At 40.0% G+C, this 23,320-nt stretch overlaps 4 protein-coding genes across 5 annotated transcripts; all 4 read right to left on the minus strand.

Moving 5' to 3' along the window:
• Window positions 1-918: 918 nt before the first annotated feature.
• Window positions 919-14,013, minus strand: capn7 (calpain 7). Of its 2 annotated transcripts, XR_003840852.1 has the most exons (22): window positions 13,667-14,013; window positions 13,319-13,427; window positions 12,355-12,512; window positions 12,167-12,234; window positions 11,681-11,908; window positions 11,232-11,318; window positions 10,645-10,771; window positions 10,304-10,389; window positions 10,070-10,163; window positions 9,754-9,900; window positions 9,438-9,544; window positions 9,225-9,345; window positions 8,704-8,848; window positions 8,045-8,144; window positions 7,688-7,823; window positions 7,517-7,592; window positions 7,232-7,377; window positions 6,240-6,302; window positions 6,025-6,155; window positions 4,187-4,279; window positions 3,393-3,766; window positions 919-2,632 (listed from the first exon to the last, which is right to left on the minus strand). XR_003840852.1 is itself a non-coding variant. In XM_029504385.1 (21 exons), the coding sequence occupies exons 1-21, from the start codon at window positions 13,766-13,768 to the stop codon at window positions 3,622-3,624; spliced, it is 2,469 nt and encodes an 822-aa protein (XP_029360245.1). In that variant the 5' UTR covers window positions 13,769-14,013; the 3' UTR covers window positions 2,642-3,621. The 2 variants fall into 2 exon arrangements, 1 of the variants encoding a protein (XP_029360245.1); XM_029504385.1 differs by lacking the exon at window positions 919-2,632 and having other exon boundaries at window positions 2,642-3,766.
• A 731-nt stretch (window positions 14,014-14,744) lies between these two features.
• Window positions 14,745-17,050, minus strand: LOC115045344 (C-type lectin domain family 10 member A-like). Its single transcript, XM_029504976.1, has 6 exons — window positions 16,784-17,050; window positions 16,347-16,436; window positions 15,964-16,158; window positions 15,700-15,866; window positions 15,466-15,569; window positions 14,745-15,389 (listed from the first exon to the last, which is right to left on the minus strand). Exons 1-6 carry the CDS (start codon window positions 16,845-16,847, stop codon window positions 15,266-15,268), a joined length of 744 nt encoding a protein of 247 aa, XP_029360836.1. The 5' UTR covers window positions 16,848-17,050; the 3' UTR covers window positions 14,745-15,265.
• An 89-nt stretch (window positions 17,051-17,139) lies between these two features.
• LOC115045343 (asialoglycoprotein receptor 1-like) lies at window positions 17,140-19,160 on the minus strand. The gene is made up of 6 exons (XM_029504974.1): window positions 18,971-19,160; window positions 18,539-18,628; window positions 18,114-18,350; window positions 17,860-18,017; window positions 17,629-17,729; window positions 17,140-17,552 (listed from the first exon to the last, which is right to left on the minus strand). The coding sequence occupies exons 1-6, from the start codon at window positions 19,032-19,034 to the stop codon at window positions 17,432-17,434; spliced, it is 771 nt and encodes a 256-aa protein (XP_029360834.1). The 5' UTR covers window positions 19,035-19,160; the 3' UTR covers window positions 17,140-17,431.
• A 149-nt stretch (window positions 19,161-19,309) lies between these two features.
• On the minus strand, window positions 19,310-22,490 carry LOC115045441 (C-type lectin domain family 17, member A-like). Its single transcript, XM_029505118.1, has 8 exons — window positions 22,298-22,490; window positions 22,055-22,178; window positions 21,815-21,895; window positions 21,304-21,408; window positions 20,393-20,635; window positions 20,126-20,292; window positions 19,892-19,995; window positions 19,310-19,815 (listed from the first exon to the last, which is right to left on the minus strand). Exons 2-8 carry the CDS (start codon window positions 22,125-22,127, stop codon window positions 19,692-19,694), a joined length of 897 nt encoding a protein of 298 aa, XP_029360978.1. The 5' UTR covers window positions 22,128-22,178; window positions 22,298-22,490; the 3' UTR covers window positions 19,310-19,691.
• Between the last annotated feature and the right edge of the window lie 830 nt (window positions 22,491-23,320).

The following is a 23,320-nucleotide window of genomic DNA, read 5'->3' on the forward strand; positions in this document are numbered from 1 at the left end:
GCTTTGGGTGAGGTGTAGAAAACATTATCAGAGCATGAGAATGTCTCCATAAATAAAAATATTAATGCGGCAGATGTGTTCTATAATCATTTTAGATCCTTCTGCTTGTTTTACAATTTTTCAATTAAATCCAGTTGATATGTTATTTGAAACTATTAACTTTTGGGGCAGCAAATCCTCACAGTTTCAGAAGTTGGAACAAAGGAATGAATTTCATCATTTCAGAGTCTTAATCTACATTAAAATATAAATATCTGTCACATAGAACATTCCTCCATATGAGCTGTAGTATGAAGTGAGGTGAGCATTAAAATTATGAGGGATGATGAAGACTCACCTTTTGGTTGTGACCTTTAATCAAAGAAGCGAAACACCTTCACTTCCAAATTGACGACATCTGAAAATAATTATGTTCATAACAACTTTGTACAGAACGAATAAATAAATCCAAAAAAGATCCTAAACTTACCAAAGAGGGAGTCATGGCAGTCGTTTTCAAAGTCGCTGAAAGTGGCTGAGAGCCTAAACAAAAACAAATTTACAGATAATAAAAGAAAAAGTTGCTCTACAACCCAGACTGGTGTTGGTCCATGTGCTGGTTTTGCCTTTTTATTTAACATCAAATGCAGACTTTTGTGCTTCAGTCAGTCACCACGCGTCAGGTTTTCAGAAGTGAAGGAAAAGTCTCGGGCCCGCCTGGTTTTTAGGAGCAACAAAGGTCTGATTTAATCTTCCTGCAAACTTTTGCTTTTCCAATGAACCAATAAACCAACAATGTTTCACGCTGTTAGCGTGTTAGAACCATTGCTCCATTCATTTTTCATTTTTTGTTTCCCCACCCCAGGCACAAAATCTGATGAATGTTTGTACAGCTATCCCCTTCCGTCCTATAAATAAATAAATAGAGCACAAACAGAAGCAGATATCATTTTCTGTATTCAAAATTTGAACAAACCAGTCTGCCCAACATTTAGTGCAAGTTCTGCAAACGTTACATCATCATTCATACGACCGGCCCTGCAAGATTGTCCTGCTGCATCTCTACATGAGATGGCTTTCTGTGAGTTAAAACAGCATGACTGAATATGGAGACATAGGTCCAGTGCTCACAGCAGTGTGATGGCTAATCGACAGCAGTGATTGGCAATTGATGTTTAAAGCTATAGATTTATTCTGAAAAGAACATTTCAACCTTTCAGCACAACAGTGTTATTGTCAGACTATGAGAGACCTGCGGATTTTTAATCCTTCAAAATAAAGCCTGCGGCCACAGTGGGGCAAAAGCCCATCAAGACAAGATGCAACTATTTTCATAATGATGAATAAGCATTTGATTTAAAGTGGAAATAAATTGCAGTTGCAGACTAACTGCAGCAACATGAAGTCATGTGAGAGACTTAACTTTGTTTTTTAATCATCCTCAGTAAACAAGAAAAGGTCTCAACATTAAAGAAGCTCGGTGGAATTGGATTCACTTCACTAACACCAAATCATCTGTGACTGAAGAGCTTTGAACAGAAGTTCAATAAAGGCAATCTGACTAATCTGGGAATCCAGATCCGCATGCTAGCTCTTTCTTCAGCCGAAGTCTTGGCTCATTTGTAAACAACTTAGTGAGAATACATCAAACTCCACGAGATAAAACAAATAAACAAACAAACAAACAAAAAAAAAACAGTCATACCGGCGTTCAGATTATTTTGACCAATGAAATTCCCCAAAGTCAAAACTGAACTTGTTGCACTCTGCAGTGCACGAGAGAACTGTTAATAATAATAATCTCTGCTGTGTGAAGATTATAATGTTCAGTTTGTGTTGAAATTGTGTAGCTCTTGATTGGACTGGGAGCTCACTCTGTGTGACACAAGACCCTTCAACATGACTACAACGTGCAGACACCAAAATGACCCAACAATTGAATTACCAACACAAACGGCACATTATAATCTTCATTTAACTAACTGAGCCTTTATGGTGGTTGCAACGCACAAGAATAAGCAACACTGAAGGTATTTCAGTTAAAATTGTGTTGGCAGGTATTGTGATATGCCATTTTAGCTGCATAGGTTTATTTTCAAGATGACGGCAAACATCTGCAACTGCAGGTCTGCTTAAACATTATGAAGGTAACACCTTTGAGTTAACTTTGTGAAAATGGGCTCACATGTTTGTATGTAGGTTTGTTAGATGGGTGGCGTCGCCCCAAAACTGAAAACTTGAGGTGACCTCTTTCGGATAACTGTTTAAACTGTGTGCTTCCAGGAATCAAAGTGACATGTTCATTTCAAAATACTGACACACTGTGTCAAATAACGAACAAGAGGAGAAAGGGTGTACGAGTGCAGCTCGTTAACATAAAAGTAAACAGAGGATGTGTACTTGGCAATACATTAAAATTTTTTACCTTTAAAACGTTTCTAACGAAAATTAAACATTTACACATGCATTCATACACACACACATGCAGTGTGTGATGCCTGTCTCAAGCAGTGCTGAGTGCTGACGTGAGGCCTGTCAATGAAATCAGGCTGATATTTCTCACTCAGCCGTCACATCCACAGACGACATGATGAGACATCATTCAACTGCTGCCATACTGGATTCCCTGTGGTGCTGCTCTGCTGCACTGCTCCTGAGAGTTAAAAAAAAAAACAATCCTTCATGTTATTTAAGGAAACCCAACTGTCCCTTTAAGCTGTCTGACTCTAAAGTCAATTTTTACATTTTGGCAGAAACGAGTCTTGATCAAATTTTGGGCAAAGAAATACTTTGAAAGATGTACAAGAGAGGCCTTCCGTTGAGGTAAAGTGCTCTGCTCTTGTTTTATGGCTGCCATGATCGAGCTACTGCTTCTTTTTCAGGCAGTTTTGCAGTAAATGCCGAGGTCCTGACGGAGCCTCTAACAGTTCTTCCACCTTAAAAAGTGAGAAGATCATTAATTTATATGGAGGAGAATTTCTAGATCGAATGGAAAATCACTGCAGGGCAATTAGGAAACTGCTTACTGTTTTCCATGTTGACATCAAGGTTTTGTACCACAGCAAATAATAAGCCCAAATCAGTTCAAGATAAAATCCCAGACTTAAAGTGCACTGAAGCATGTGGACAGAGAGTCCTCCGAAATGTGTTAAAAAAAAAAAAAAAAATAAAAAAAAAATCCCAAACCTCTGCCTTAACATTCGTCAAATTCCAATCAGTAGCGAGTCTGAAGATACCTTCTATACTGATGAGGTGCTCATTACGTTGGATTACTGTGGAAATGGTGTCTACCTTGTTAGAGCAAAAAGAGGCATCGCTTTCATCAAATTAATTTTTCTGTTGTCGGATCAAAGTGTATTTTTGCCTTGAAGGCTAACTGTTGATGACAGCTTATTGATAACTTATTCCATCACCGTAACTGTGTGGTGTCATCAAGTCCACGATATGTCCATTTACGTCAGCAGAGGATTGACTTGGAGAGGACAGAGATAGGCTGACGTGGTGTTTAGTCGAAGCTACCCGTCACGTTTTGGGCTCTTTGGGCTTCATGGAGGCGTCGAGACCTCATCACATTCAAACAGAAGCGTCAGAAATCTCCCTCGATGACCTGATGAGTACCCCGGCCTCTCTCCGGCTCCGTTTTCATTGGAGATGGGAGACCTTGAGGGGGGCGGTGCTGGCAAAGTCCAAGAAGAAGGGGCCTTCCTGTTTGGGCAGGAAGGTGGTGGGGATGACGTTGTAGATGCCTGCTGGGACGTGCTCTGCCTCCATGTAGCAGAAACCACATCTGGAAGAAGAAAGAATAAGTGGAGTTTCTTAAAGGTCAGAGGAGGAAGCGTCACGGCATCCGTTACAATGGAGACTTAGAAGGGCATATTTTTATTGGATCATTCAGAACACAGTCAGCCAATCAGACGCGAGACTCTCTCTGATTATTTAATGATATCATGAAATGTCAGTCTCAGCCTGGTTTCATGACGGTATAATATACATTTCTGGGGTATTTGGAATTATAAATGCACTTGATTTTGTTTCTCTAAAAGCTTTAAAATGTCATTAGTTGTTACCAATCAAATTATTTACTCTTTTTTTTTTTAACTGTCCATTACTGTGTCTGTACAGTGAAATTAATTTCATGTTTATTGAGCAACAACAGTAAACAACCACCGGTTTCTGCACCGATCCCAGTTTGTCAGGCAGACCGTACCTGTAATCACCGCTGCTCTTCTTCTGGAAGGCTGCTGCACCCGGATCCCCCACCGTCGAAACCGTCACCATCTCAAAACCAACACTGTACTGCCTGCACACACAAACAAAAAAAGGCACACAATGGTCACACCCAATTATTTGTTCCTCAGTGGAGCGGAGAAAAACAAAGCTGTTCTTTTATTTGCACATATTTCACCCGGCATTTCAGATTGTAGATCATTTCCAGCTGTTTCAGAATTCATCCTTCAGTCTTTTCATCAGAGGTTGACATCAGAACTCACATTCTAATAAATGACGATGCTGGCAGTGTTTATTATTATTCTTTTCTTCGTATAACAAAGTAGTCATGCAGTCCACAAACTACATACTACAATAATGTTAAAACATGCAATAACAAGATGTTTTCATGTATAGCAACATGCTTTCCAAAATAACAGTGCTAGAGTAAGATACTTTGCTTTTATTTATTTAGCATATATCTTTTTATTACTGTGTAATTGTAAATTGTCTCAAGGGCAGCTCTACAAAGCTTGTTGTACAATTGTAATATATTCTTTTGAGGATGCAAACTTCAAATGAAAATATGGCCTTGTGGGCTTGGAAGTTATTTTCTTTTATCTGATTTTACTTTTTTCTGTGAAATTTCGTTAAGGAAAGGACTATACTTAGGAGGTGATTATTATTGTTGTTTTTTTTTTCTTGGTTTGTTTTGAAGGGGGATTTGAATAAAATAACAAAATGGCGAGGGAAAAGTGGAAGATAGTGCGACCAGAGAAAGACCTTTAAACCAACAGTCTTCTTTCAGTAAGTAAGACGAGCAAGAAACTGTAGCAAAGAAATTAATAGAAGGAAGTCCCAACATATGTGTTGACACATTTCAGTATGATTAGCACAAATCTACTGTCAAAGTCATCCACACATTTCTGACCTCTGTAACTCTGGTGGTATAAGAATCTTAACAGTTCTGTAACACTCATTTGTCAGCTGTGGAAAATATATACAAGTCATTAATATAACTAAGCATCTCCAGTGATGTATTTATTCATTAAAAACTGGCTGGAGAAAATGTCAAGTGCAATATTATCATGTCGCTGGAGACAGAATTAAATACTGAGCAAGCTGAGTCATCCTGCTGTGTTTGTGCATGTCACGGCGGAGCTAAGGGGGGAGGGAGAGGGAGAGAGAGGGAGAGAGAGAGAGAGAGAGAGAGAGAGAGAGAGAGAGAGAGAGAGAGAAGATCATTAAACGTTAACGTTAGTGGGGAAAGTCCCCGAGTCATCCTGTCTATTAATGAGTCATTAGTCTGACAGACCAACTAATTGAGGAACTTACAGTATTTGTCATCCCCTTGTGACAGATGTTGGTCTGAGCCAATCTTTTTGAAGTGAAACTACCCATTTGATTTTTATTTTGGTGCCCATTTTCCATCTTTAATTATGTCATAAAATCTCATTTTAGCTCTTTGTTGGCATCTCTGAAAAAAACTCAGACAAAGGAGCTGAGATGACAGTGACTCTAATGATAGTTAGCATTCAAGTTTTGAACATTTCCTGCTGTCAAGCTTCACCGAAGCTGAACTTACTCAGATTTGCAAACTGCATCACAAGCAGCAGAGATGGACCTGACAGGAAATTTCCAAATATTGCTGTGAAGTTTAAATATTGTTCTATAACCATATCAAACACTTCAAATTTGTGGCTTTTGAAATGACTATCACTAATATTAGTGGCTTCAGAGTTTTATATATATATATAAATGAAAGTATTATTTTAAACATCCACTATTTAAATGGATTGTTGTGGATTGTCAGGATGCGCCACACAACAAAGGCCTGACCTGGATCCTCGGAGCTCGATGAGCAGCGGTCCAGGCCGCTCCAGGTTAATCTGATAGATCGGGTTTTGTTTGTACGAGTCCTTGTAGTTTCCACATCCTCCAGCAGTGAGGCCCTTCCACTGGCCGTTGATCTGAAGACAGGAGCACGACGATTAAGAACCTCAATAAATGATATATGCCTGTTTACTTGTTTGTGGTGTTAGGTGGTAATGTACCCGTTTGGTGTGAGTGAAGGGATATGGGATCTTGGAGAAGGTGAATTTGCATCCGGAGTGAACCTGGGTAAAGAGACAAAAGCCTGTTATATTACAATGAACATGAGCTGGTCTTACAAAATAAATCTGGAAGTGTTCTGAAATTCTCTTTATCTACAGATAACAGGAACAAATGGAGCAACCTGCAGAATAAACAACAGAGATTTCCAAATATTTCTTTTTTGTTATCTGCAGCTGTGTAAGACAAATTGTCACATGTTTCCTAATGGTGCGTATACTTTGAAACAAATCTGTTAATTTATTCAGGACTATCTGGGGACAGAGTAGAGCCTTCATATTAATGCCATTCTGGGGAGAAAAAAATCTTCTGGGTTTGATCTCTGTTGAACGCTCAGTGAATCAGTCACTCCCAGGACAATTTTCAAAGAGAAAGGTTGATCTGAGCTGAGATCAACATTTAGATGGAGAGAGAGGGAGAGAGACAGCACAGAAGACATACATATGCAGTCATTTTATTTTACTCAATGATTCCTTCATGAACTCTTCCATATATCAATAGAAAATATAAATTCATAGAAAAACTATATTTAAGGTCTCACACAGACACACAAAGAGGACACACCCTAACTGTTACTGTAATGAAAGGAAAGAAAACAAGGAGGGACATGAGAGGCAAGAATAAGAGAAGAAAGTAAAGGGAAAGGGAAATGAAGAAACAAAAGAACGGAAAGGAAAGGAAAAAAGACCAGGACCAAGTTTGGACTCACAACCATTCATGTCAACACAATAAAATGGAACAAGAGAATGAAAATACTAATGTGACAGTTTCACAAAGAAACTGTGCTAATATGTTGAAAAATAGAAATTTGATTTCCTCCCAGAATTTAATCAGACTGCACAAAGTAAAATCACTAATCCTTAAAGTAAGCTTCATATTAGTTTGAATTATTTGTTTTGGTTTTTTTTAAAAACACACGTTTAAGTTTTCTCACCCGCAGTGTGTAGTTGATGGTGTTTTGTTTCTCGTACTGGGAGACCACCAGTGTGAAGGTATGTGTTCCTGCACTGGTCAGTCTAATCTTGGTCAGATAGTGGGGGCTGTTGATACGGATGCCATCAATGTAAGGAGGGGGGTCCGCTGTGAGGGAGATTAGTTACATTGACTAACCACATTAAAAGGTGTGTGACGGCGATATTAAGAGGTTATGGACTGCCCCCCCCCCTCCTCCATCCAGAGGACATCTCCCAAAGGCTCAGGGCTGCAGAGGGAACCTTACCTGGGTAGTAAACCTTCTTCCCATCTGTCTTGTAAACAACCAGGGTGATAAACTCCCTGTTTTGTGCGAAATCATCCTGAGAGAACACGAGGAGTTGAAGTTAGTAAGTTTCTGGTAGTGACATTTTTAAAAACACATCACAATATGAGCTCATCAGTGCGCCCCGCCCACCTTGTCAGTGATGTGTCTGGTGAGCAGCACCCAGACAGCAGCTCCCCCTGCTGGACACTGGACCTCCAACTTGTACTGAGGATTGTTGGCCAGGCTGTACACATCCTTCACTGGGCCCTGCTTCCCATCCCAGCTACTGCAGACAAAAACACAATCCACAACACAAACCTCAGCCTGGGTGTGGCACCTCTGGATACTGAACACACAATACTTCTGCTTCGTGTTGTTCAACTTACACAGAAGCCGGCATGCAAACACATTCTTATCTCAAGTAAAACAAAACAGGGACATTAAAACTGTAATTGCTGATACATTAGAAATCAAATTTAAGGGGAACCTTAAACCAAACAAACACACCTGTGAATACAGAAGGACTCTTTGAAGAGGGCGGGGTTCCAGCTCAGGTAGATGACATCATAGTACTGACAAAGATCCTCCCATGCAATCCAGAAAACACCTGAAGAACAACACAAAACGGCGAATTATAAACAATCTGGAATAAACCTCAAAAACCAATAAACCTCAGTACATCTGATTTCTTATTATAGTCCCCTGATGCTCATTATATAGAAAGTAGTTTAAAGACACTTCAGCTTTAGATTCGTTTTCAGCTCTGAAGTCCATGTCCACTTTTATATTAAATGCTGCAGATGCACTAACTTTGATTAGTGAAACTGAACACCTGGATTTGGGTCCATGACAGTGAAGTATTTTAAGCTGACTGTGAGGGCAAAGGTACATTTCATCATTTCATAAATCTGTGGACATATAATAATTCATAACCGTAACCCTAACCCACACTTGTTTGCCCTTCAGGGAAATATTAAACAGGTCATGATGTAAATTAAAGTGAATTTCTTTTTAATAAGTATAATAACAGGATCCAACAACTGTGCTACTGCTCAACTGTCACACTGCAACTAAATACCTTTTCACTGCACTTTGTCAATACAGACTTCACACAGCAATTCTTTCTGCCAAACTAGGTACTGCATTTATGAAAAGACGGGATATACCGTTATCGAACTTCTGTGCTGTCTTGGGGTCAAAGTTGAGGTATTTCAAAAGTTCGGGCGTCCAGTTCTTCTCATCCCGCTCGCTGTAGCGCCCCTTCCACCGAAGATGACTCCAGGGATTCTTCAGCTGCAGGAAACGCATTCCCTACAAGAAAGACAGAAACACACATCGTCAATTACAAAAGATACTGATATCTGGAAGGACGCTCATCCGTTGACTGATGGGCAGATTGGAAAACAGCAGAGTTCTTCATACTTCATAAAAACAGCTGATTCCAACATTTCTGCTCTTCGCACAAATCTTCTTATTACAAATTTAGCTCCATGAAGATTCACACTAACTCTCCAGTGATTCTTGTCAGTGCTGAGTACATATTTATATCGCAGTAGCACATTGAGAATTCACCATTAGCATGTACTGGTTAATGTTGAGGACTTCTATGAAGGGTCAGTGTTTCCTAAATGCAATGTTAAAGCTAATTCCATTGATGGTATGCTAATGGCTCTTTCACAATGCTCACCTTGTATTCCCTGATGTCAAGAACAGCATAGGCGTGTGTTGGCACTAAACCCCATCTATCCCCCTCTTCCTCTGTCATCACTCCTGTTGCCGTGGTGATGAGGACGTCACCCCTGTGGAACCTGGAGATGAAGAGAGAAGGGTACACAAAAATAAATGAGACAAAAAATTACGTTTTTTCAAACATGAGAATGACTGCTCTGTGTATCTTCACCTCTGGAAGAGCATGCGGAAGGTGTCGTCCTTGCTGAACGACTGATTATCAGAGTGCATAGCAATGCGTTCAGGGATCCAGCCGGTGAGTGCGTGCAAATCAATGTTCTGGAACACAAAACGCAAATGAATTTTCCGACCTTACAGCAGTCTAATTTCTTTGAGAAACATCTGATGTTGCTATTTGTGTCGTCTGCTGACAGGCATAATATTGAAAACATCTTGTGTTTATTACATTTTCTCTTTGCTCCTTGCAAGTCTTGTATTTATTTTCATGTAGGAATGATCAAATTAGACCGTCTTTTATGGAAACTCACAGAGTTAGAGCCTGGGAAGTCGTAGCCTCCCATCACCTTCATGTAGGCTTTCTCTATCAGTGACACCCACAGCTCGTTCCTGTTGCTGGAGTAGGAGCACAGCAGCTCTCCGTTATGGTCCACTGGCAGGTAGTCGTCTATAATCACCTGCAATGCACAAGTTATTAGTTAGAGGGAAGTTTCAGTCTTAGTGATGCTCAACCCATAATGATCTCAAACTAATGGCCGAGGAAATGTATCAGCTTAAATTTTACTGATGCCCACCACATCTAAATGTGTGCAGATGAGCTGATTGTGGTGGTCTGTTGTCTTTTACCTTCCTGGGAACTCCATTGATGTGGAGCTTGACCATGTATTTCCCACAGGGGTTATACTCTGGTTCTCCTCGCCTGTTCTGAGGGTAGATGATGCTGTAAAATGCACAAACAAGCATCCACAAAATCAAGGGTGAAGGTTGAGGCTGAACTCAGTTCGGTCGGGTTTGAAGATGAAGGAGATAATAAAGTCGGTAGGAAAGTTGATGTTTAAAGCGGAATGCTCTGTTCAGTACCTGGTGATGAGTTTCTTGTTGTATCTCCTCTCGTACGCCGCGCTGATGGCGAGTGATGCCACAAAGGAACAGTCGGACACCACAGTCTGAACAGCAGCAGTGAAGGCCACACTCAGTGCACAAGTTGAAATGATGCAACGGCATATAATCAAAGTCATAATATCATAAAAAGATTTGAACTTAGGTGTTGATTTAATTGTGGCTGAGTCTCATTCACAATGAAATAAAATCTAAATAAGACTGTCTATTTAATGTTCAAATACAAACACTGAAGGATAGAATAAAAACCTGCCAGATGAGAAGATGTTGGTAGAGAACATACAATCTCTGGAGCCTCTCACCTGTTTGATACTGAAGCTGGACACAGACATGATCATGGTGGGGTTATTGCAGATCTCGTCTGGCCGGACCCAGCGGGAGAAGATGGCTTTCTGTTTGGGCGAAAGTGCCAGTTTCCCTGTTTTGTCCCTGTTCGGAAGAATTAAAATGACAAAACTCAAAGGATTTGAAATTTTTATGTGACTCACTCCCTGAAAACCACTGTATCATTCTGTTTAGCCCCTCAAACACATGAGCACTGAGGCTATGGGCCAGTTTGTATGCCAACTCTATTTCCTCTCTTATCCCTCTCACTCCCTCCCCTTCCTGAAAATCTATCAGTCTGATGTAGATTTAACTTTAAATACAGAAATTTCAAACAATATTCAGTAAGTCTTCCACAGCCAACACTAGTATTAATGGACTGAAACTGAAAATAACTGACTTTTTTTGTGTATTGCCTTCTCTATTCTGAAAAGAGAACAAACAATGACAAACGATTAAAAAAAACAACAAAAAAAAAAAAAAAAAACCAACACACACAAACACACACAAAATGAAAAACATTTCACAAAAGCAGCTAGTATTAAATAACTGAGCTCAAACTCACGAGAAAGGAACAGGAAAGGCAAACCGCTCTTTCAGGTCCACACTCATGAAGGGCACGTAGGCTATACCATTGATTTTAGATGTACTCCTGGAAACAAAGGACAATTTTAGTCCACCAAAAACAGACTGAACAAAACCTGACACATGATTTTAGTCAGTAGTTGAGCTGAAAACAAAGAAAGACGGTGAAGCTGTTGAGTTGCCACCAGACACCAGAGGGAAGAATTTGTCTGTTTTGTTAAATGGACAAAGAAAATGCCAACAGATTTATGTCTTAATACGTTTCTGAGATAGCAGCAGTAATTTCACTGCAGATTAAAATAATTTCTAAAACCCGATAGCAAAGATGTTTTGGTCAGTTTTGTATAAATGACCTTCCAGGTCTAACAGGATGTGGAAATTATTAATCCTTATACAGTTCTTTCACAAAACATCCAGCCTTTGGCTCACCTGAGCACCTCGATCTCTTCAGATGTGTAGCGCTGACCATGAGGCTCGCTGGACTGGACTGCTCGGACCGGCTGGGGCTGAGCTCTGTCGTGGAGAGTGAATTCTGGCCCGAGGGGGAAAAATTGCCGGACTGGTGCCCCACTGCCCGGCTTAGTTCCAGGGGGGCCTGTCCTGTCCTGACTGTGGGCTGTAGCTGGTTTGGACTGGGACTCTTTAAGACCTTCAGCTCTGAAAGTTCAGAAAGTTGTTGTTGTTTTGGTTTTTTTTTTTTTTTTTTTTTTTTGCCAAAAAACCCAAAACAAAACAGAACATTTGAAAAAACCAGTTGACACACTGATCTTATTTAAACGACTAAATGTACCACCAGAGGGTGTTGATGTGCTGATGTTTAGTGTTGGAACCACAGCTGGAATGTGATGGAGTCGTGGTAGACAGGCGGACAAACTGTCTTATAATAACAAAAAGGGCTCGTTTGTTCACATTTACCTGTCCAAAGCTTGGCGTGCCAGCTGCTTCAGCTTGGTCTGCAGTGCTTGATCTGACGTCTCATTGGACTGTTGAAAATCCAAAAAGGGAGTGAGGAAACAGCCAGGAATAATGTGAAGGAGGAAAGTTGGCTCTTTCTACTAAAAGAGTGCTGACAAACAGCAGGAAAGCGAGAAGGAGAGAGTTACCGTTTTAATGCACAGCTCCACAGCTTGGGTGTACAGTTCAATGGCTTCATCATCATTTCCCTTCTCATCTTCCTCAAAGGCCTGGGTAACTAGGAAGTGGGCACGCTCCAGGTCCACCTGCTGTCGAGACTTCAGCGGATCGCTCTTCTGAGCCTGGACTGGGGTGAAACATCCAGGACAGACTGGTTAGCCCACACTACAGACACCTGGATGGCATTCAAGCCTCAGACTGTATTCTGACTCGAACTTTAATGTTTGATGCTAATTTACAAAGTCAACCAAAGTCAGATTGCCAGATACAATCTGATTTCAGAGTAAGGCACTAAATTTCCCCCTTATGACAGTTTTATATTTAGTAATTTTAAAGACGTTTATGCCCATTTTGTAGGATGTAATTTATTCTGCAGTCGAACTGCACTTATCTTCAACAAATCAACCATATGAAAAATGTAAAAATCCGTAGAACTACAGAACAGCAGTTTGTGTAAAATTTTCTCTGAATCTAAAGGAAAACTGCAAGCACACACAACAGTGACACACATTCTCTCACACACACGGAGTATGGGGTGTGCCATGGGAAAACCAAGTCAGACAGCAGCTGAGAAACTATGTCCTCACGGACCATTTGAGAACGTTACTGAAAACCAGTCAGACACTTCACCTGAGTTTAGACCTGATAAGATCAACTGGAAGTGCGTGGAGGGGAGAGTGGAATAATGTCAGTGGACAGAAGATGTACTGAAAAGCACTGCAGAGACAGTAAACCCTCCTGTTTGTCTTCTGCAGTTTGCATCAACACCTGCAGCGGTTTCAAAATAAATCAACACGACAGTAACAGTTCATTCAATCAATACAGACATAACAAAACTGAATTTAACCCAGCAGTTGTCGAGTCTCTGATCTCAGGCATCACCTCAAAGCAGGAACAGAAACTGTTTTTCCAGCGTGTCTCTGGTGAACTCACCAGCATTGTGGAGGGCTTGGACCCGATCCAGGTACTCATTCACTTTGTCCTGAATGCCGTCCAGTTTGGACCCTGCCATGCCAGCATATATCAGGGCTTGGGCTGCTTCCTATTGAAAACAACCACAAAACAGACAGATTTTTTCATGACTTATGTATGCACACATTTAAGTTCTGACAGTCACAGTCTCAAAACAGAAAAACATCTCTAAAATGTCCTCATCGACTCTTTAACGGAGTGCCACTGAAGAACACGCAAGTGAAACTCTAATGTCAACTTGGAGCTAACGTGAGCTAAATGCTAACGTGGACAGGTAGCGGATGTTCGCACCTGTCAGCTTCTCCTTACCTTGTAATAGAACACGGCCTCGTTATATTTGCCATTTTGGTCGTAGGTGACAGCAGTCTTGGCAAATTTCACAGCGTCGAGCTCCAGAGCCGCGAAGTCCATCCCGAACACAACTTTAGTGTCAGGGCTTAGCCGGCTAACAGGCTAGCTAACAGCTAGCTCCCGTAATACACCCAATCAACAAAATACCCCGGTATTCCACGAGAAAGTGTTCATGTCATCAACACAAAAAATGTGGAAAGAATCCCGACCGGCTTTGTCATTCATACATCAAAAACGGGATGGTTAAATTTATTTGTTTTGCCTTGTTACAGGTAACTGCGGGGCGAACGGATACCAAAACAACCCTGCCGTTTCCGGGCGACGCAAATCGCGCAGGCGCAGTAGAGGGCTCAGACTGTGTTACGTTCAAGTTAACCGGAAAACAAAATGCCTATGTCCTGTTTCAAAAATGTGTACATACCTAACAATCTTGCAACAGCTCTTTGTTCCTTAAAAACTATAAATGTGTACTTTCATTCTACAGCTATTCACAGATCTGTTGTTTGCTCTCATTACAGCTTCCCTGTTACTTTTGAAAGTCACAGTCAGCTGTTATGTGTTTCCATCCATCCTGAACAAAAGTGATACAGATCACCAATAATCCTCAAGAAGAATGCAAATAAAAGTAAGTGAGCACTTACTTTCATTTAATTAGATTTTCATTTCAGTTGAGCAATAATCAAACTCCCAAGTTTCAGTTCCTTTTTTTTTTTGTTATTGTTTTTTTTTGTGTGTGTGTTTTTGACCCAGTTTGACCTCTGGTACAGATGATGTAAAGTTTAAATGAGAAATGTTTTGCAACAAGATTTTGTATTTAACAGACACTCAGACGCTGCTTTTCTTTCCCCCTTTTCAGAAACTGACAGGTTAATTAATCAGAATTGAGCAGATTCGATCATTTCTGTCTGAAAAAAGAGATCTGCATTCAGAGCATTGATGACTGATGAGCTCTGATTAAGAAGGAAGAATGTCTTTTTCATTCCAGACTTTTAATATTGGTTTTAATATACTATATTTCTTATTTTGTTCCATTTCAAACATTTGTTTGTCAGCCAGGTTTTTATTTTTTATCTTTAACCAGTCTTTGATGTTTCCTCACTGCAAATACAAATGACTGAGATTCACAACAGCATTTCGTCAGTTCCTTATATTCCTGTTTTCACCATAATCAGTTCAATACATAGCAACACCCAGTCAGTGTTTCAACACTGTGCAGCAGCAGCAGTTATATTTCTCATACTCAGAATAGATTACGGGAAATAAACTAGCTGAGTCGAAGAAAACAACATTCAGAGTTACCAATGATCAAAAGTTTACTGTCCTTTAGGCCAGTCACTGAATTTTCAGAACTTAACTTCACATCTAATTTACTTAAACATTACATTTGTGAATGTCTGCTTTTTAGTTTAACATATATATGGACACTAAAAAACAACAAATATCTTTGGAACTAACTAACTTGAAAAAAGGATCCACACTAAAACAGAATTTTTTCTTCATCTCACATGTTCTTAATGTTTCCAGAATATACAGTGAGGTCAGGTTGATCTGCAGTCTTTAAACAGATAAAGCTTCCTTTTCACAGATCCATCGATTTGTCTCACTACAGCTCACTGATTCCCATCCACGGTTTATATAAGAAACGGCACAGTGACCTTCTTCAGGAGATTTTATCCAGGAGCTGATGGAACAACATGATGATTAGATCAGAGCTGATAGATTTTATTATTCAAATTATTCACCAGTGTGTCTCCTACCTATTTTTCAGGTCACTGCCATCGATCCACTTCCATTTTCCATCTTCAACTCTCAGACCAATCCAGAATCCTTTAGTTCCCACATTAATTCGACTGACGTATTGCTGAGAACAATGTGGAGACAAATATCAGCGATATTTAAATACAACAACAGTGATCTACAGACTCACAGTTCAGATCTACAGGAAATCCTTTTCATTTCAGTCAACAACTCTCCCACTGCTTTCTCATTACCTTCTCTGTGTCATCACCAACAACAACCAAATCTGAAATCATTCTTCTGCAGTCATCTCGAGCTTCTGTCCAGTTTCTCCAATCATTAATGTTTTGTGGGTTAATAACAGCATAGCAGCCGGCCTTCCGCTTTCTCCAGCCTCTCTGACAAGATTCACACAGTCTTCCTGTGATTTTAGAGACATGAAGTTATTAACGACTTATTAATCACATTAAATTATTTTTACAAGGTTCATAATTCTTATTAAAGTTCTTTGAACATACCTCCATTTTCTTTGGGGCAGTACGCCTCAATGCTCCACTGAGCTCGACTGATGTTGAATTTATTCCACTCTGTCTCCATCTTCTGTATCTGTTGGTTTAAGTCGTGCCTCTTTATTTCCAAATTCTGGTTTTTTTTAATCAGCTTCTGGTTTTCTTCAGTCAGCTTGGTGTTGTTTTCAGAAATGACAGAGGTAACTGTAGGCAGACATACAGGAAGGAGAGATAAGCTGTTACTGCTGTTCAACACGACACACCAAAACAACTTTGACTTCAAATAAATGCCACATTAATGTCTTTTTGTTGTTTTTGTCAGAAATCAGTCTGTCACAGCTTTAACAGAGACATGTAGCTACATGTTTGTTTAGAGCTGAGTTCATACTCACAGTAGACATCAAGGGCCAAAGTCACGGCGAGTATCAGCCAACTCACTGCTATTATTACAGCAGACTGAGCTGAGGAGCGACGCTGCTTACCTGAAAAAACGAGAATTCAGCTTAGAGCTCTTTAATTACTGTATATTTTAATAAGGAGCAAAGACACACAGCCTCCTTTTGAAATAAAAAAAATATACAGCAGTTTTGTTTCCTTCAAAGTGAAAACTGCTGTGTTAACATCAGCATCTTCTTCTTGTTCAGCTGGAAAACATATCAAACATTTCCGGCCAATTCGTTCCTCTTTTTTATTTTACTTCAAATGTGTTGTCTGCTGTTCAGAGCAGTGAGCTGCAGAGTTTAGTGTCACTGTGACAGAAAACAACAAACTGCTGCAACACAAACGACGAGGAACGTGGGAAGTTTAGTTCCAGTAGAAGATATCTTACCTGCAGGTAAAGAAACACTTGAATTGTTGAAAGCCACAGTCTCCTGCTGTGTGTTTCTGTCCATCCTGAACAAAATATGAAAATCACCAGTAATCCTGGAAGAAGACTGCAAATGGAAGTGTAAATGTGAGCAGCTCAGTAATGATCAGCCTCTCCGGTTTTAGCTCTCCTCTTTACACCCGGGGATTGTTTCTTCTGTTGCTGCCCAGGAACTGAACTTGGACTCAGCCCATTTCATCATGACCACTTCTTTATGTGACAACACCAAGTCAGCGACAACATTGTGTAGCAGCATTTTTATTTCCTGCCATCAAACTTCTGAGCACAGCTGGGTTAGATTTAGTATAGAGGTGATACAGCTCCCTCTGTTGTCCAACAAAATGTAACAGAGGAGAAGAACAGCACATTCAGAGTCATTAATGATCAACACTTTACTGCCCTTTTAGGTCAGTCACTGTATTTTCAGAAGTTAAACATCAAATTTGATTTAAATGTTCCATCTTACAGACACAAAACAAAACAGCACACATCTTTAGAAAAAATTCACAAACTTTAAAAAGGGTTCACATTAAAACAGAATTTTTTTGTCATCTCACATGTTCTTAATGTTTCCAGAATATACAGTGAGGTCAGGTTGATCTGCAGTCTTTAAACAGATAAAGCTTCCTTTTCACAGATCCATTGATTTGTCTCACTACAGCTCACTGATCTCCATCCACTGTAATAAGAAACGGCACAGTGACCTTCTTCAGGAGATTTTATCCAGAAGCTGATGGAACAACATGATGATTAGATCAGAGCTGATAGATTTTATTATTCAAATTATTCACCAGTGTGTCTCTTACTTATATTTTAGGTCACTGCCATCGATCCACTTCCATTTTCCATCTTCAACTCTCAGACCAATCCAGAATCCTTCGTGCCAACTTTTTTGATGGACATATACCTGAGGACAATGTGGAGACAGATATCAGAGATATTTAAATACAACAACAGTGATCTACAGACTCAAAGTTCAGATCGACAGGAAATACTTTTCATTTCAGTCAACAACTCTCCCACTGCTTTCTCATTACCTTCTCTGTGTCATCACCAACAACAACCAAATCTGAGGCCTTTCCTCTGCAGTCATTTTGAGCTTCTGTCCAGTTTTTCACATAATATTGGTAAACTATCGCATAACATCTGTTCCTGTTTTGTTGCCAGCCATCCTGACAAGCTTTACACTCTCTTCCTGTAATAATAGAGACATTAAGACATGAACAACATTACTTTATGATCATTATTGTTCTGGTGATTTTCAGAGCTAATTAATGTTCGTTGAACATACTTCTATCTTTTTTGGGGCAGTAGGCATCAATGCTCCACTGAGCTCGACTGACGTTGAGTTTATTCCACTCTGTCTCCATCTTCTGTATCTGTTGGGTCAAGCTGTTCTTCTTTTTTTCCAGTTTCTGGTTTTCTTGGGTGATGTTGTTCCAGTTTATTTCCAAATTCTGGTTCTGTTCCAACAGCTTCTGGTTTTCTTCAGTCAGCTTGCTGTTGTTTTCAGAAATGACAGAGGTAACTATAGGCAGACATACAGGAAGGAGAGATAAGCTGTTACTGCTGTTCAACACGACACACCAAAACAACTTTGACTTCAAATAAATGCCACATTAATGTCTTTTTGTTGCTTTTGTCAGAAATCAGTCTGTCACAGCTTTAACAGAGACATGTAGCTACATGTTTGTTTAGAGCTGAGTTCATACTCACAGTAGACATCAAGGGCCAAAGTCACGGCGAGTATCAGCCAACTCACTGCTATTATTACAGCAGACTGAGCTGAGGAGCGACGCTGCTTACCTGAAAAAACGAGAATTCAGCTTAGAGCTCTTTAATTAGATTTTAATAAGGAGCAAAGACACACAGCCTCCTTTTGAAATAAAAAAAATATACAGCAGTTTTGTTTCCTTCAAAGTGAAAACTGCTGTGTTAACATCAGCATCTTCTTCTTGTTCAGCTGGAAAACATATCAAACATTTCCGGCCAATTCGTTCCTCTTTTTTATTTTACTTCAAATGTGTTGTCTGCTGTTCAGAGCAGTGAGCTGCAGAGTTTAGTGTCACTGTGACAGAAAACAACAAACAGCTGCAACACAAACGACGAGGAACGTGGGAAGTTTAGTTCCAGTAGAAGATATCTCACCTGCAGGTAAAGAAACACTTGAATTGTTGAAAGCCACAGTCTCCTGCTGTGTGTTTCTGTCCATCCTGAACAAAATATGAAAATCACCAGTAATCCTGGAAGAAGACTGCAAATGGAAGTGTAAATGTGAGCAGCTCAGTAATGATCAGCCTCTCCGGTTTTAGCTCTCCTCTTTATACCCGGGGATTGTTTCTTCTGTTGCTGCCCAGGAACTGAACTTGGACTCAGCCCATTTCATCATGACCACTTCTTTATGTGACAACACCAAGTCAGCGACAACATTGTGTAGCAGCATTTTTATTTCCTGCCATCAAACTTCTGAGCACAGCTGGGGTAGATTTAGTATAGAGGTGATACAGCTCCCTCTGTTGTCCAACAAAATGCAACAGGGAGGTAAATACTGAACTTGTTGGTCTGATCAATCTGCAAATATACAACAGGTAAGAACTGTGTTTGTAACAGAGGAGAAGAACAGCACATTCAGAGTCATTAATGATCAACACTTTACTGCCCTTTTAGGTCAGTCACTGTATTTTCAGAAGTTAAACATCATATTTTATTTAAATGTTCCATCTTACAGACACAAAACAAAACAGCACACATCTTTAGAAAAAAATCACAAACTTTAAAAAGGGTTCACATTAAAACAGAATTTTTTCTTCATCTCACATGTTCTTAATGTTTCCAGAATATACAGTGAGGTCAGGATGATCTGCAGTCTTTAAACAGATAAAGCTTCCTTTTCACAGATCCATCGTTTTGTCTCACTACAGCTCACTGATTCCCATCCACCGTAACAATAAGAAACTGCACAGTGACCTTCTTCAGGAGATTTTATCCAGAAGCTGATGGAACAACATGATGATTAGATCAGAGCTGATAGATTTTATTATTCAAATTATTCACCAGTGTGTCTCTTACTCATATTTTAGGTCACTGCCATCGATCCACTTCCATTTTCCATCTTCAACTCTCAGACCAATCCAGTATCCTTTGTTGTACCAACTTTTTTGACAGACATATTCCTGAGGACAATGTGGAGACAGATATCAGAGATATTTAAATACAACAACAGTGATCTACAGACTCACAGTTCAGATCTACAGGAAATACTTTTCATTTCAGTCAACAACTCTCCCACTGCTTTCTCATTACCTTCTCTGTGTCATCACCAACAACAACCAAATCTGAGGCCTTTCCTTTGCAGTCATTTTGAGCTTCTGTCCAGTTTTTCCAGTTGTTCACATAATATTGGTGAACAATCGCATAACAGCTGTTCCTGTTTTGTTGCCAGCCATCCTGACAAGCTTTACACTCTCCTCCTGTAATAATAGAGACATTAAGACATGAACAACATTACTTTATGATCATTATTGTTATTTCTGGTAATTTTCAGAGCTAATTAAAGTTCTTTGAACATACTTCTATCTTTTTTGGGGCAGTAGGCATCAATGCTCCACTGAGCTCGACTGACGTTGAGTTTATTCCACTCTGTCTCCATCTTCTGTATCTGTTGGGTCAAGCTGTTCTTCTCTTTTTCCAAATTCTGGTTCTGTTCCAACAGCTTCTGGTTGTCTTGGGTGATGTTGTTCCAGTTTATTTCCATGTTCTGGTTCTGTTCCAACAGCTTCTGGTTTTCTTCAGTCAGGTTTTTGACTGTGCTGTCTGAGACATTATAGTATTGTTTTATGTTCTCAAACTGAACTTCTAGATTTGTGTTGTTTTGAATTTCTTCACATAGAGCAGTTTGGTTGTCTTTTATCTGGCCCAGGTCTCTTTGACTTGGCGGAACAAGTGTGAAATGAAGAAAAGCTTCAGGGACAATGGAATATCTATTATGTCCATTTAAAGAACTATTCTCCAGCTTTTCTTTGTGTTTGTTAAATGAAAGATTAAAAGCTCTCAACATCTTTTTGTCTCCCTGGCTGTGTGTGGGGATCGTCGCACAATGATTCATCTCAGTGTAACACCATTCATTTTGCACAGACGTTTTAAAAGTAAACATGAAAAACAGAGCAGGATTTTTTTAATGTCGTCAACATGCCACATGTTTGACATGTTTGACAGCAGTTGTTATGAAAATTCCTCGCCCACTGAAATTTGATGTCATGATTTGGTTTATGGTGTTGGACTGGAGGAACCAGCATTGTTCAGGATGAACTCAGCGTTGGTTTGGGCCTTAACATGGGAGATGATGCCTCAGAATAATCAGTGTGCAGAATTTGGTAACAGGTTCAGAAAACAGTTAGAAGGCGTGACCAAACGGACTCTGACTGCAACGAACGCACAACTAACATCAAATCATGTGTGCAAGTGTTGGTTTGCATACTTACGGTAGACACACACTGTTATGATGCCGATGGTCAAAATGACACAAAGTATGACCAGACAACAAGCCACCACCTGAAAGGAATGACTCTTCTCTGGGATGAATCCATCTGATATGAAACCACAAATACAAATATAAAGCTTTGTGATCTCAGGCAAGACATTGATGGGTGTGGGTGAAAAGGAGAAGTGCTGGAAATACACTGAGAGCAGAGAGCAATGGGCCAACAATCCTCAGTGAAGCATCGTGATGCCTGTCTTTAATTGTTGTGTGTTTTTAATGTCCTGGTCTCACAGCTGTCACAGGCAGAGACATAAAACTTCCAAAATGCATTAAACTCATAACCCAGATGACGTTATCGGGGTCACTGACAAAGCTCCTTCAGGGCATTAGTGCAGTGGAACTTGTCTTTCATTGATTACAATAGAGGTAAAGTCACTGTTCTAAAAGTATTTGTTCTACCTTCGTTCTGAGAAATGTTGCACAACTTTTTGTTTGTTTTGTTTTCAACTTACATTTTGTGTGTCCACTTTGCTCAGACGTTTGGTTTGGCACCTTCACTTCATCGTACACGATTTCCTCCTCCTCCTCGTTAGCTAAAAGGTTGAGGAAAAGGTTATTCCCGTTAGAGGATCACAAATGAAAATGGAAACAGATTTCTGAAAAAGTCTCCTGTGGTTTTGTACAGATGTAGTCGGACTACAAGCGGATTATACAAACAGCCAACGTGCTGCGTATTCAAAAGAAAAACTCACCCTCAGGTTGGGCGTTCTTTTTGGCTTTGAAAACAACTGAAGCATAGTTAATCTCCTCAGCCATCTCTGTCATGGTTTTCTCATAGTAGCGATGAATAGCAGCCGGACAGAAGTTGTGCTGTAACTGCAGCACCAGACATTATATATGAGGTGTTGTTTCCGCTATTCACTTGAATCTGTTTCCTAACTTGAATTTAACAACTTCTGCTTTTGGTGTGAAAGTTATTTGCATTTACAGCTGACCTTTTGCTCGAAATTCTTTTACTATGAAAATATAATTTTCTAATAAAAGGTCACGATAGAACCAGCGTAGTTTGTGCATCAGGATTGTGGGCTTTGGTTTGCTCAGTGCAGTATCAGGACCCTCATGTTCCCTGATTTGGTTTTGTTTTCGTTTGGCAGATACTTCTGCTGACGACAGATTAGGTTGCTTCAAATCTGCCTGGTTGGAGGATTTTTTTATTTTTTTTTGCAAAGCTAAAAAAAAAAAACAGGCCTCATTTTGGTTATTTGAAAGCTCTTTGTGTGGCTCATTATGCGTCTCTTCTGCTGTGTGGATGTTCAGAAGCAGGATGATTTGAAATCCATGATTCTGGACAATGCAGTGTTGTGGGACGTCCACTTGGTGGAGACGAGGACGTATCCCTGTTATCATCGTCCACCCACGCTCACAGTGGAAGGCTTTAAATTATGACTGATGGTAGAATTATCCTTCAGGTTGTCAATAAGTGGAAATTGGTGGATGTTGTGTTGCATCATTTATTCTAAGTGCAAAGCAAAGAACATGTAAACACAAAGGACACGACATTTGTGCAGTTCCACTAAATTTATATGTAAATGTACTAAACATCTTTCTGCAACATCTAACGACAACATCTAATGAGAGATTTTCTGTGAGGGAGAGAGAAAAGATGCTCCCTGTTCATTTCTAAGGTGATTTCCATTACGATGTGCTCTAATCTTCTGATGTTTTGCTGCATTTCAAACTGCTTCCTGCATATTTTTGCTAAAACTGACTGACTGTATTTTCTCATTATTGAGTCCTCCTTTTGACCAACAGACGTTTTGCTGCTGATAAATAAGTGCCAGTCATCAAAGAGTTAACGGTGGAACTCACTCCCTCTGTCTGCCCTTTCCCATCTCTTTCAACCCTTTCTACTCCACCCCATCTCATCGCAGCTCATCTTTCCCTTTACCATCACCCCCCTTCATCCCACCACCTCCCTTCTCCTCCCTCTCGGGCCCTCAGTCTCCTCCCTCCTCGTC

The sequence above is a fragment of the Echeneis naucrates genome, chromosome 6 (genome assembly GCF_900963305.1).
Source record: "Echeneis naucrates chromosome 6, fEcheNa1.1, whole genome shotgun sequence".
NCBI lineage: Eukaryota > Metazoa > Chordata > Actinopteri > Carangiformes > Echeneidae > Echeneis > Echeneis naucrates.